Consider the following 13,107-nt stretch of genomic DNA (forward strand, 5'->3'; position numbering starts at 1 on the left):
GCTATCGGGCTTGTCAACACCTGGTGGTAACATGGCCTTGCAAGTGCGTGGCGGCCTGTCGCATGGACACCCTTCCCGGTATTTCATCTTACTCATTTCACAAAATAGTTTTGTGGTTTCGAGAATGCGCGTTGTAGTTACTGGCGTAACGTGGGGCAGGCAATGCCGTCACTGCTTGATGTTAGCACCTGCTGCATTGAGCAAAGCCCCGCACTATCTGCGTAGGGCGTGCCGGCGGTTATCACAGGTGTACAACATCTTAGCAAAAGTCCTAAAACCTTCAATACTGTATCTGCTACTCCTATCACTCCAGCGTAATTTGAGATTGGCATCATGACGTTCGACATTTCAAAAGCCCGGGAGCGCTTCCCCGCACTTCTGCAAGATCAGGTCTTCCTTGACAACGCCGGCGGCAGTCAGGCATTGGGTGATGCGATTGACTCGTAGGTGGATTTCCAGATCGTGGGTATACATAAGGACTGATATGGATACAGAATAGTGCAATACCTCTCCAAGACCAATGTTCAGCTTGGCGCTTCATACCACACCGGCACGCAGTCGAACACGAAGTACGAGGAGGGCTACCAAGCAGCCGCAAAGTACATGAATGCTGGCCGCGATGAGATCGGTAACGAAACCATCAAATCCATTCACACCTGGGCATCCAGTTGCTGACGATGAACAGTTCTCGGTGCTTCAACAACACAACTCTTCATGAACCTCGGCTCATCCCTGCAATTCCCTGCGGGTTCAGAAATCATTCTCTCAAAGATGGAGCACGAGACTAATGCGAAGCCCTGGATTTTCATGGCTGAGCGTCTTGGGTTGACTGTGAAGTGGTGGGCGTCTTCAAAGGAGGATGGACTCAAACTCACAGCCGAGAACCTCAAGCCGCTGTTGAGCGACAAAGTGAAGTTCGTAGCATGCACGCACGTGAGCAACATTCTGGGGACGATTCATGATGTGAAGGCTATTGCAGAGGCGGTGCATTCGGTTGGCGCGCTGTTCTGCGTGGATGGCGTTAGCTACGCGCCGCATCGTGCGATTGATGTGAAGGATTTTGGAGTCGATTTCTACGCATTCAGTTGGTACAAGGTTCGTCCGAATCTACTTTACTTTCTTGTTACCATGGTACTGACGACATTACACAGGTCTATGGCCCACATATCGCGGTTAGTCGACATGTACCTTTCCGAGCTACATTTGAGACGAATGCTGACTTCGTACACATCTTTAGGCCCTCTACGCCAGCAACTCAGCGCAACAGCACATGAAGCCTCTATCTCACTTCTTCAACCCTACCAAGACCCTCGAAGATAAGATCGGGTTCGCAGGCTCAAACTACGAATGCGTACAATCTATTCCAACGGTCACTGCCTACCTCACTGACGCTTTCCCCGCCATCACTGAGCATGAGGGAAAGCTGCAGGCTATCCTTCTCGACTTCCTGAACTCCCGACCAGATGTCACGATCTTGGGATCTACTTCGAGCGACAGCAAGGAAAGAGTACCAACGATCTCGTTCACGGTCAAGGGCATGAGCAGCAAGGCGATCGTGGCTGAGGCGGAGAAGATCAGTAACTACGGGTTTAGGTGGGGACATTTCTACTCAAAGAGGCTTTGCGATGAGTTGCTGAAACTGGAGCCGGAGGGGGTGACGAGAGTCAGTATGGTACATTATAACACTGAGGAGGAGATCAAGGGATTGGTTGAGGTGTTGAAGAAGGTTCTTCCGCAAAGTTAGAGGAAGATGTGGCGCTGACACGGAGATCTTTGGTAGGGAATTGTGCATTGATATCTCTCGTAGTAGTCAAAATCTGACTGGAATATTGGGCTGCGCCCCTACTGAATTGCCACCAAAAAGTACCACGATGAAGGGAAGTAATTCAGAAAGATCCCATTGCCAGTAGAATGCCTTCCAGGCTCCTTCTTCCAGAAACTGCTCATCAGCTTCCCAGTAGTTGAGTGTCGCCTTTGAGCACATCAACTCTCCACATCCCAGGGCGCAGGCGGTTTCCATAGACACAAGGCGTGTTGAACATATTCCGCATATGTGTAATGCAATCTGCCGGTACCGAGACTTGAAGCATTTCATCAATGGGAGATGGACACTTGGCTGAAACTTCGTTCAAGGTTCTAGCAAGAGAAAACCAGTCACCCACGGGGTGGCCTAAAACGAGATTGCTGTCGTGCAACATGATGTGCATATTGAACGTTCCTTGACGCAAAGTAAGGATCGCCCGCTTGAAGAACTCGAACGTGGCAGCCTTGTTGTCACGATGTGCCGTAGCGCCTTCCCAGTCATTGACGAGCACTCCCTCGATCCACTGATGGAGACTAAGCAGTGTCGATCGATGCATTTCGTTGGATGTGCTATACTGCACAATATCCTCCGTCCGAGCTCTGCGGAAGCGGTATGCAAGGTCACCCATCAAATCTGCGATCCGATATAGGTACTGTGATAAACCGGCTTGGCTGCTGTTCGCAGGAACCTTGACGATTAATGATGGGCTTCTCTTCAAACGGCCGCGCTCTATGATGGGGTAGGCTTCTTCGCGAACTAGTCGACTGACTCTCAGTATGCCTACAGAAGGCTTCGCGTGGTATATTTGAAAGTGAGGCCCGACAAGTGGTCGAGCTACTGACATGGCCACCAGCTGATCATAGACGCAAAGACGTATATCGGCGGGTAATCGCATGAACGCAAAGGTATCGGATCCAGTATCGCTGGTGACTGAAGCCTTCATTTGGTCGTGCGCAGCGTGCGACGGCTTGTCGGTGTCGTCGAGTGGGGGTGAAGTTATCTGGCCTGTTGTTCTTTTCTTCGACTGGCGCGTAGAGGAGCATCAGTGGGCATCGCCAGTCTCATCGCAAACCTTCCAATAGTTAGCAATGCAAGCACTCAGTTCACATTCTTGGAACATACCATCTTGAGGAGATTTTCGCCCGTGACAGAAGGCTGATCTGCATCGGTACCTGGAGCAGCAGGATCCTTTGGCAAGCCTGTCTCGATGAGTGGCATGTTTGGTGCTTTGGTAGTCATTGCGATATTAGTGGGTCGGTCGTGGTGTAGTGTCGGTGGTGAGGAGGGCGGACGTGCGAGTCTGAGAACTAGCGCCACTGGAAACTTCCCTAAGTAGTCATTTCCACGTTTACCTGTACCCCCGCAGTAGCGCACAGACTCAATTATATAAGCGCGAGCGTTGAAGTGAGAGACATCAATGAATGCATAGCAAAGGTACACTGCGAGAAAAACCAGTCATCTTCCTAACTATAAACTGCCGCAAACTCTACGCCTTCAGGTTTCGCCAAACAGCCGTCTCAAATCTTGCGACAAGATCGAACGTCTTGCGATCCGCCCAAGGTGACACCTGCGTGGCAAAGAAAAGCGCGATTCCCCTCTCCCGATTGACACTCCACTGTAAATTCGGAAGTCCTGACCAGCACAGCGTACCCTTCGGCTTGAAGTAGTTCTCTCGGTCCACATCTTCCATCAACAACAGGCTACCAAGTCCGAAGTTCGGTTTGACGCCTTCCATACTGGCGTCCAACGTGCAGGTATAAGCGAGTTCGGCGTTATCGACGAGTGCCTTGGCCGCGAGACTGTCTTCGGCGAACTGCGGGCTGAACATGGCGTCGACCATGGCTTTGGAGAGTATGGTAGGCGAGGGTTTGAGAAGATCCGCAAGCACGCGCGTGTAGTCGTACACATTGGCATACAAGCCCGCTCCACCACCTTCTCCGACAGGGTCGCCAGACCAAAAGGGTGTTGGGCCATCTGTGAGACTGCCGTCGTCTTGCCGAGTGCTCGTGCGCATCAGCTTTTCTTCCACTGCGGGCTTGCGATTGAGATGCCAGGTAAATGAAGTTATACCGAGAGGCTTTGCAATGTTGGTTTCGACATATTCTTCGAAGCTCATGTTGGTCAAACGTGTGATGAGCAAGCTGGTCCAATCGAAACCACCGCTGTATTTCCAGCCTTCTCCAGCTTCGAAGGTCCGTGGATAGGCATACTTCTCAGCCACGTTGCCATCGGTTACCAGCGCGGGCAGTTCGCCGCGTGAGGCTCGCCACGCATAGAGACTTGGAGAAGCCCAGTCTACAAGTTGGCGAAATTAGTCTATGCTGTGTGCTGTCCATCTAGAAATACTTACCGTACGTCGTGCCACTGGAATGCGTGATAAGTTGACGCAGGGTGATGGACTTCGTGGCTGGACGCACTTTGATCTCGGAGCCGTCTATCTGAACGATGGGTTGGGAAGCCAGTTCTGGTAGGTACTGATCGACTGGTTCATCTAGCGTGACTAAACCGTGTTGAACGCACTGCAGGGCAGCAATAGCGGTGATGAGCTTTGTGCAGGATGCAATGAAGAAGGTTCGATCGAAGTCCATAGGCTCCGCATCTTCAGTGACGCCATTGTAACCTGCGGTCTTCTTGTAGATGAATTTGCCTGCAGCGCGTGTGAGATACATATATTTGAAGATAGGATGGGGAAAGTACCATCCTTATCGACGACAGCCATCACCGCTCCGGGCACAATGCCCGAGCCTTTGGCAGTCGCCTTCTCGAGGTATTTCTCAAATGCGTCCATTGAAAAGGAGTAGAAGCAAACAATCTTGATCGAGTGGCAGCTACAGTAATCTTCGAGGTGTTCGAGTTGTTGTGTGGGCGTTTCGTCCTGATAAGATGACGACAACTATTTATGCAGTTGCTATTAGGCCACCATCATTCGCTGACTAGCGTTGATACCGCATTCCAAGCCACAAGACAAGGTAGCCGTGATTTATGATGAGCGTTAGCAAATTTTCATGTAGTTGGAGGGTAGGGGCGAAGGCTTATGCCCGATCGCCGTGCAGCTAAAAAGCATCGAAGCCATAGGTCTCGTGAAGCCAGCCAACTTTGCCTCTAGTGTCCGATTTCGTACCATCGCGAGTCTACTGTGGCGGCTACTGGCAAGAGGGGTTTACCGCCAGGCAATACGTGAAAATCGAAGCGATCAAGTCCCCTCATCAGTCGTCTGCCTCCTGTCCCGGAGAGTTCTGTCTGCTCTTGGCATGTGCCATGGGCATCCCGTATCTGCTCTCCATGTTTGTACAAATTGCCAAATCGGGGAAGCAGTCTACGGGTACGTGCAGACAAGCAATGTCGCTCATTGCTCACACCAATCATGTCCATCTGTGTGACGATCCAAGTGAAGTGCAGGGCGAAGATGACATACATGCGGGACAACCTTGGAAGGCGATTAGAGAAAAGTTATGCTAACTTGTAGCAAAGAGTTATAGAGCTCTTAGCTTAAAAAGGTTATATTAATCTAGATTTAATAGAAGTCTTAATAAATAACTAGTAATCTTTCTTTTCTTAAATCTTTTTAAGAATTTACTTATAAGCTTTTAGCTAGTTAATAGTAGATATTTTCTATAGTTTACTTTAAAATACTAGCTTTAGTAAAAAGTTATATTTTAAAGTACTAATACTTATAAAGTTAAAAAAAGTAATATACTTTTTATAAAAAGTATAAGTATATATAATAGTTCTAGGCCTTGCGCTCTATTAGGCTAATATTAGCCTAACGCCTCTACTATGTATATATTCCTACTAAGCTCTATAAGAGCTTCTTACTATAATAACTTTGTTATTCTATATATATCTATTATCTAATCTTTTATAAGACTCTTATACGTTATTATAGTTAATTTTAGATACCTACTTACTAGCGCAACTTATAAAAGTAAGCTCTAGTAATACTATAGACTTTATTAAGCGTTTTAGTTCTTTATATTCTAATATCTCTGTAGAGAATATTATAAAGATTACTTACTAATATAATACTTCTAAGACTTCTAAACTTATTATAGCGCTAAGTATAACTACTAACTTATATACTATAGTACTAGTACTTTATTACTAGCGTAATACTACTACTACTATAAACTACGCTAAGAATAGTTTAGCTAAGTCTACTTAGAAGTTGTAGGCCTTAGGTTAGTTATTCTAGACTTTTAGTAGACAGTTCTCTTAGGCAACTACTCTATTATAGCTATTATAGCTATCTTATCTACTAAGTTCTTTATAGTAGTAAGCTTGTTCTTAGTTACTATTACTTTTAGCTCTTTATACTTTTAGTAGTAGCCTTTTATAATTATAAAGTACCTAGAACCTCTATACTAACTCTAATTATAATATATAAGTCTTTAGCTACTTTATCTTTTATAGTAATAATAGCTATAGTAGTAATAGTTTCTAGTTTATTAAGGTATCTAATAACCTCTTTGCCTCTAAAGGTAAAAGTAAGCTTTCTACTACTATTACTATACGTCTTTATAAGAAGTTTATTACTTTTAGTAACTCTAAGAATTCTACTAACATCTAGAAGGCCTAGTAGAATGCTATCTACTACCTTTCTATAAGTAAATAGCGTCGCGTCTTATATTTAGTCTTTATTACTAATAACTTAAAGCTAGAAGACGCTTAGTAGAGCCTATAATAGTAAAGTTATACTTTATTTAATAGTTTACTTCTTGTTAGCGCACACTTATTGCAAAATAACTTACTTACTACTATAGCTACTTTTCTTAAGCGTCTATACTTTAAGTATTAACTATCTAAGTTCTACGTTATTTCTTAGAAGAATAATATTACTATATTTAAGATCTAGAAGACTAATATAGATAGTAAGCTAACTTATTAAAATAAGGTTCTTAAGTTAGATAACTTAGAGCGCATAGGCGCTAATCTTAAACTACTATTAGTTATTACTAATGTTATAGTATAGCTACGCTCTATATAGAAAGATATTAGTAATAAGCGTAATTACTCTAACTACTTTAATAATAACTACCTTAAATAGTCTAAGCGCGTAAAAGCTCTACTTAACTAGACTAAAGACCTTAAGAATAATAATAAGAGCTTTAAAAGCAACTTTAATAACTCTATTAAGTAGGCTACCTATCTCTAAGACTAGCTTACTAACTTAGACTAGCGCGTTATAGAGTTAGAAGAGTAGCTCTAGAATATAAAGAGCGTTATATATATTAATAACTAGTAGCTCTAATAAGTAAAGAAGAACCTTTATAAGCTTATAGTAAGTAAGACTACCTATAAGAGTTATTACTATAATAAGTATATAGTTTACGTTACTACTAAGTAAAAGCTATAATCTAGTATCTTTAGTATTCTAGACTTCTAGTTCTATCTTAAGTAGGCTAAGAACGCGTTAAAGAAGGCTTCTTATTACTCTTATATAGAGCTTACTCTACTAGACACTTTTAACTCTTCTAATAAAAAAGAGTCTAATTATACTTCTTACTATACTTATAGTAAGAATTATTAGAGCTGCTACTATTATAGCGCGTTACCTACCTTAGAAATAAAAGCTAATAATAATAGCTATAACTATTGCGCATCTTACTCTAAGAAGCCTAAGTCTAAAGTATTTTTAGGTAAGAGCACTACTAAAGCTAACTATATTAAATAGAAGATAGATATTATTAACTAGTTTAACTATTATAAGTATAAGTTTACCTTAGAAGCTAAGAAGGTAAACTACCTTTATTAGAAGACTAAGAGTACTACCTTTAGATATATCTAATAAAGTTTTATTATTACTAGCGCTAAGTTTGTGTACTTTAATAAGATCTAGACTATTTTTAACTTTATATATTAAACTCTTAATAGCAACATTACTACTTTATAGTAGTATAAGAGTAGTAAGTTCTATATAAAAGCTAGCAAGACTATAAGTAAATATATTACCTACTATAATATTAGTGTTGTAGCACTGCGCTAGAAAGACTTAGTTAAGATCTAGTTTATACGTAACTACCTACTAGTCTAGTAGCGTAATATAACTACTATAAAGATTATTAATAGGTAACTTACTTTTATAAAGTTCTACTAAACTCTTTATCTTTTTAAATAAGCTAACCTCTACTTCTCTAACACTTATAATAGTAATAATAGTAATATCTAAAAAGGCAAAAGTAGTAATAATAGTAGTAGATAGAGTAAGACTACTACTACTACTACTACTAGTAAAGGCGCGTCTAGCTTAGGTCTCTAAGAACGCTCTAATATCTAGATTAAGGTTCTTAAGTATATAAACTATTACTTTAATTACTTAAAGAAGAACTATAGCTATAAGTTATAAAGTAGTTATTACTTAGGCTAGCCTGTACTACTCTTTAATACCTACTATAAGATCTAAGATATATTAGAAAAGGCTTTTACTAATAGTAGAGTCTTTATTAGTAAACTTATCTATTCTTAGAATAAGAGCGCTACTTTAGATATTAACGCCTTATCTAAGACTATGTCTTTAGAAAACGCTTAGTCTCTAGCAATAGTTGCTTCTAGAGACTTCTCTAGTATAAAAAGCCTACACCTACGTTAGTACCTATACTAGTACCTAATACCTCTATCTAACTATTAGCACTATTAGTTATAGACTTTAATAATAAAAATACTAGTTCTAACTATTTCTCTAACTTAACTATAGCTTTATCTTCTTTAGTAGAAGTTAGTAAAACTAATAATAATAATTCTAATTCTACTCTTTAGGTAATTGCTAATTAGGTTAAGACTCTTAAATAGAGTCTAGCTAGGTTATATATTACTATCTTAACTATTACTACTACTACTATACGTAGTAATATATATTATTCTCTTATAGGCTAGTAGTTAGTCTTTAAAGAAATTATATTATTATTAAACTACTCTTTCTCTCTATAATACGCTAAAATTATAGATAATACTAGTTATACTTCTCTTTTTATTAATTCTTCTTATACCTACGCATATAAATATAAAACTATACCTCTTTCTTAACTAGTAACGCTAGAGCTTACTAATAGCTCTAAAGTAGCTAGAGTTACCTATATAGTATAGGTAACTATTTAGTTTAGTAACTACTTTAAAGACGTACTTATGTATATTATAAAGCTATCTAGAGTATATATAATTCTAGGTACTCTTTAGTTCTAAACTTATAAGCTTATTATTAACTAGAAAGACATATCTATAACGCTAAGCTCTAAGCACTACCTTAGTAGCTATATTTATAACTATAGACTAGTTTACACTTAAAGTAGCTACTACTAAAAGACTTTACTACTTATTATACTAGACTTCTACTAAAAAGTAGTATACTACCTAAAAGTACTTTCTTTTATAAATATTGCCTTTATCTTAAGTTACGCTATAGCTACTACTATTTATTAGAACTAAGATATTAGCCTTACATTATATAAAGAGGTCTACTATTTAGCTAAGCTAATAGATAATAAATAGAGAGATATAATACACCTACGTACTATAGAAGTAAAAGTACTTTCTAAAGACTATAATAAGTTCTAGAATAAAATAGAGAAACTATATATATCTAAAGATAATATTATTAAGTAGCTCTCTAAAGTTCTATATTCTCTTTATTATAGCTTTAACTTAAAGAAAGTAGATAAGATACTACTCTATTAAGGTAAGCTTAACTATAAAATAGAGATTAAGTCTAATAAGTTAGGCTAGCTATTTAGGCTATTGTTATAGTGCTTATAACCTATATTATATAATAAAGCTTAAGCGGTAAAGCTCTATATAGATAATATAATAAAGAAGAGATATATTAAATATTCTATGTCTATATAGGCTACGCCTCTATTAGTTATACGTAAGTCTAGTAGTAGTATTTATATTTACGTTAACTATTATAGACTTAACGCCTATACTATTAAGAACTAGAATACTTCTCTACTTATACGTAATATATTAGTAAAGCTAGCAAAGTTATAATACTTCTCTAAGATTAACGTTATTATAGCGTTTAATAAGATTTGTATCTAGAATATCTATAAATATCTATTAGTGTTTATAACGCTATATAGGTTATATTAATACACTATAATACTCTTTAGCATATATAATAGCCTAGGTACCTTCTAAGTCTATATTAATAATATATTATATAAGTTTCTTAATAAATTCTATATAGTATACCTAGATAATGTTATTATTTTTAGTAAGACACTAGAGTAATATAAGAATTATCTTATTTAAGTAGTTAGCTACCTAGCTAATACTAGGCTCTCTATAGATATTTTTAAGTTAGAGTTTATAAAGATAGAGGTTAAGTTTCTAGACTTTATTATTACTAGAGATAGTATTAAGATAGACCTAGAGAAAGTTGCTACTATCTAGAACTAGAAGCTTCTATAGTTACTTAAAAATATATAAGCTTTTCTTAGCTTTATAAACTTTTATAAACGCTTTATATATAGGTTCTTAGATATTACTAAAGCTCTAATCTATCTTACTTATAGAAACTTAAAGTCTTTTACTATAACTAAGAAAGCTAAGAAGTCTTTTATTACTTTTAAAAAAGCTTTCTATAGTAATATTATTCTTATATACTTTAACTCTAATTTTAAATATATTATTAAAATAGACGCGTCTAACTACGTCTATATAGTAGTACTTTTATAAGTATAGACTAATAGTTTAGTAAGATCTATTACCTACTTATCTAAAAAAATAATACTTATAAAGTATAACTATAAGATTTATAATAAGAAGCTTTTAGCTATTATTTACGCGTTTAAAGAATAGTAACCTAAGCTTACTAGCGTTTCTAAGCACGTTAACGTTTTTATAGATTACTATAGCCTTAAATACTTTTATATAAAGTATAATTTTAACTATAGATAAGCCTACTAGACTAAGTTTATAGAAGAGTTTAACTTTTATATTACTTACTAACCTAGTAAGTAAGAAACTAAACTAGATAGTCTTACCTATTAGACTAGCGACCTACCTAATAAGGTTACTAATAACTAAGTCTAGCACTAATACTAGATAATTCTAGATAAGAAATAATAGACTATAGGCTACTATTCTATCTAGAGTAGTAGCTATGCTACTATTTAACTTACTAGACTCTATCTAGATAATAATAACTATAACCTTAGCTCTATACTTACTCTTATCTAGAAGATAAGTAAGAGCGTATTAGTACTAGCTACTATAAGCCTTGTTAGCCTTGCTAGGTTCTCTCTTAAAGAGATACTAGACCTCTATAATAATATTACTAATACTAATATACGCTTTCTAGACAAAGTTATCTATAAACTATATCTTAGTAACTCTAGGTTATAAGACGTTAAGGCTGCTCTTACTACTAATAACTAATATATTTCTTACTACTTTATTACTAAGAGTATATAAATAGAGCTTACTAACCTAGAGGTTAGTAATAATAGTAAACTATTTATTAGTAATAGAAGGCTAGTTACGCTCTTTAGTAAGCGCCTATATATAAGAATTATATAGCACTTTTATAATAGCCTACCTAGTAGCTATAAAGGCTATACTACTACCTACTAATAAGTTAGTTAGTAGTATTACTAGTAAGGTATAACTAACTCTATTACCTAGTTTATAAATAACTACCTAATATACTAATAGTCTAAAGTTAATTAGACTACTAAATATAGGCTGCTCTACCTATTATCTATTTCTATATACTACTAGAATAATATCTCTATTAACTTTATTACACTATTACCTATTTTGCGCTAGTATAGCTATGTCTATTAATATGTTATAGTAGTAGTTAACTACTTATCTAAAATAAAGAAGTTTATTACTATAGAGAATATAAAAGTCTCTATAGTAGTAGATAAGTTTATAGAATATATCTAGAAAGAAGAAGAATACCTACGCACTATTATATTAGACTATAGACATTAGTTTATATTCTACTTCTAGTCTTAACTCTATAATTATATTAGTATCTAGCTAAAGCTATCTATAGTATATTATCTAGAGACTAATAGTTAGACTAAAAACGCTAACGCTAACTTAAAGTAGTACTTACGCGCCTACGTTAACTACTTATAAAATAACTAGGTATAGCTTCTACCTCTAGCTAAATTTAAAGCTAATTTAGCTATAAGCGCTACTATAGGCTTATTTCTGTTTCTTACTATAAAGAGACGCTAGCTCTAATTAGAACTAGAGCCTATATACTAGTTACGCTCTCTTAATTATATAAATTTTTCTATTACTTAATAATAATATAACGCTAACGCTCTTACTAACTATATTAATACTACGCGCACCTTTCTATAATAATAGATACTATAGGCGTAGAAGAAGATAAAGGCGTTTATAGATATAAATTAGTTACTAGCTCTACGCTTTGCGCTAGGTAAGTAGATAATACTAAACGCCTACTATATCTATATAGAATAGCTAGTTAAATTACTTAACTATAAGAATATAGAACTATATTAAATTACTTAAGTTATTAATAATATAGCTTATAAACTAGATCTTTCTACCTTACTTAAGGCTATATTTCTAGCGTTCTACTTATAGCTTCTTTAGCTCTATAATAATAACGCTCTTCTTAGATAACTATAACTTAGAGACGCTACTTTACTAGAGGTCTATCTTACTAATAATAGTGTTACTAAGTATATTATATTTTAGGTTATTAATTCTTGCGTACATTATAATATAGTTAACCTCTATACTAGTAACTATAGTCTACTCTAATATAAAGTTATATAAGTAAGTAATAATTAATCTAACTCTTAGTAACTATATTTTAATATATGTAGATCTAAGAAATTAGTGTAGAACTTCTATACTTATAACTTAGGTAAGCCTAGACTATATAATATATTCTATAACTATAATAATAATAGAGAGCTTACTATTACTCTACTCTAGCTACTAGACTTTATATACTTAGAAAGAACTAGCTAGTTATTTAAAGACTTACTTAGCTATAATACTTCTATAGCCTACTAGGCTAATTATAATATATATCTTTACCTAACTTTAACCTCTGTAGCTGTTAGTAGTTATAAGATAGTTTATACTATAGACTACTTTACTTACTACTTATTAGCTTTAGCTAGTATAGCGTTCTTTATAGTACTCTAGTAGGCTACTAGATTGCTAAATATACTAGATATTAACGTTAATATTACTACTAGCGTGTTAGAATAGAAGTAACCTTTAATCTCTTTAGACCTTTTTATTAAGAGAGACCTCTATTTCTATATACTTACTATTACTACTTAGTTAGAACTTTAAGCGCTTTAGAGAGA

General features: G+C 36.2%; 2 protein-coding genes across 2 annotated transcripts; one reads left to right on the forward strand and one right to left on the reverse strand.

Annotated features, from left to right (window-relative positions):
* Positions 1 to 333: 333 nt before the first annotated feature.
* J4E85_000218 (uncharacterized protein) lies at positions 334 to 1,744 on the forward strand (the record flags this gene model as incomplete). Its single annotated transcript, XM_051464511.1, has 5 exons — positions 334 to 443; positions 495 to 628; positions 686 to 1,095; positions 1,152 to 1,172; positions 1,238 to 1,744. The coding sequence occupies 5 exons, from the start codon at positions 334 to 336 to the stop codon at positions 1,742 to 1,744; spliced, it is 1,182 nt and encodes a 393-aa protein (XP_051331032.1).
* Positions 1,745 to 3,290: 1,546 nt separating this feature from the next.
* J4E85_000219 (uncharacterized protein) lies at positions 3,291 to 4,592 on the reverse strand (the record flags this gene model as incomplete). The annotated part of the gene is made up of 3 exons (XM_051464512.1): positions 3,291 to 4,099; positions 4,155 to 4,451; positions 4,502 to 4,592. The coding sequence occupies 3 exons, from the start codon at positions 4,590 to 4,592 to the stop codon at positions 3,291 to 3,293; spliced, it is 1,197 nt and encodes a 398-aa protein (XP_051331033.1).
* Positions 4,593 to 13,107: the final 8,515 nt, after the last annotated feature.

The sequence above is a fragment of the Alternaria conjuncta genome (assembly GCF_024043145.1).
Source record: "Alternaria conjuncta strain BMP 0040 chromosome Unknown scaffold_1, whole genome shotgun sequence".
Taxonomy (NCBI): Eukaryota; Fungi; Ascomycota; class Dothideomycetes; order Pleosporales; family Pleosporaceae; genus Alternaria; species Alternaria conjuncta.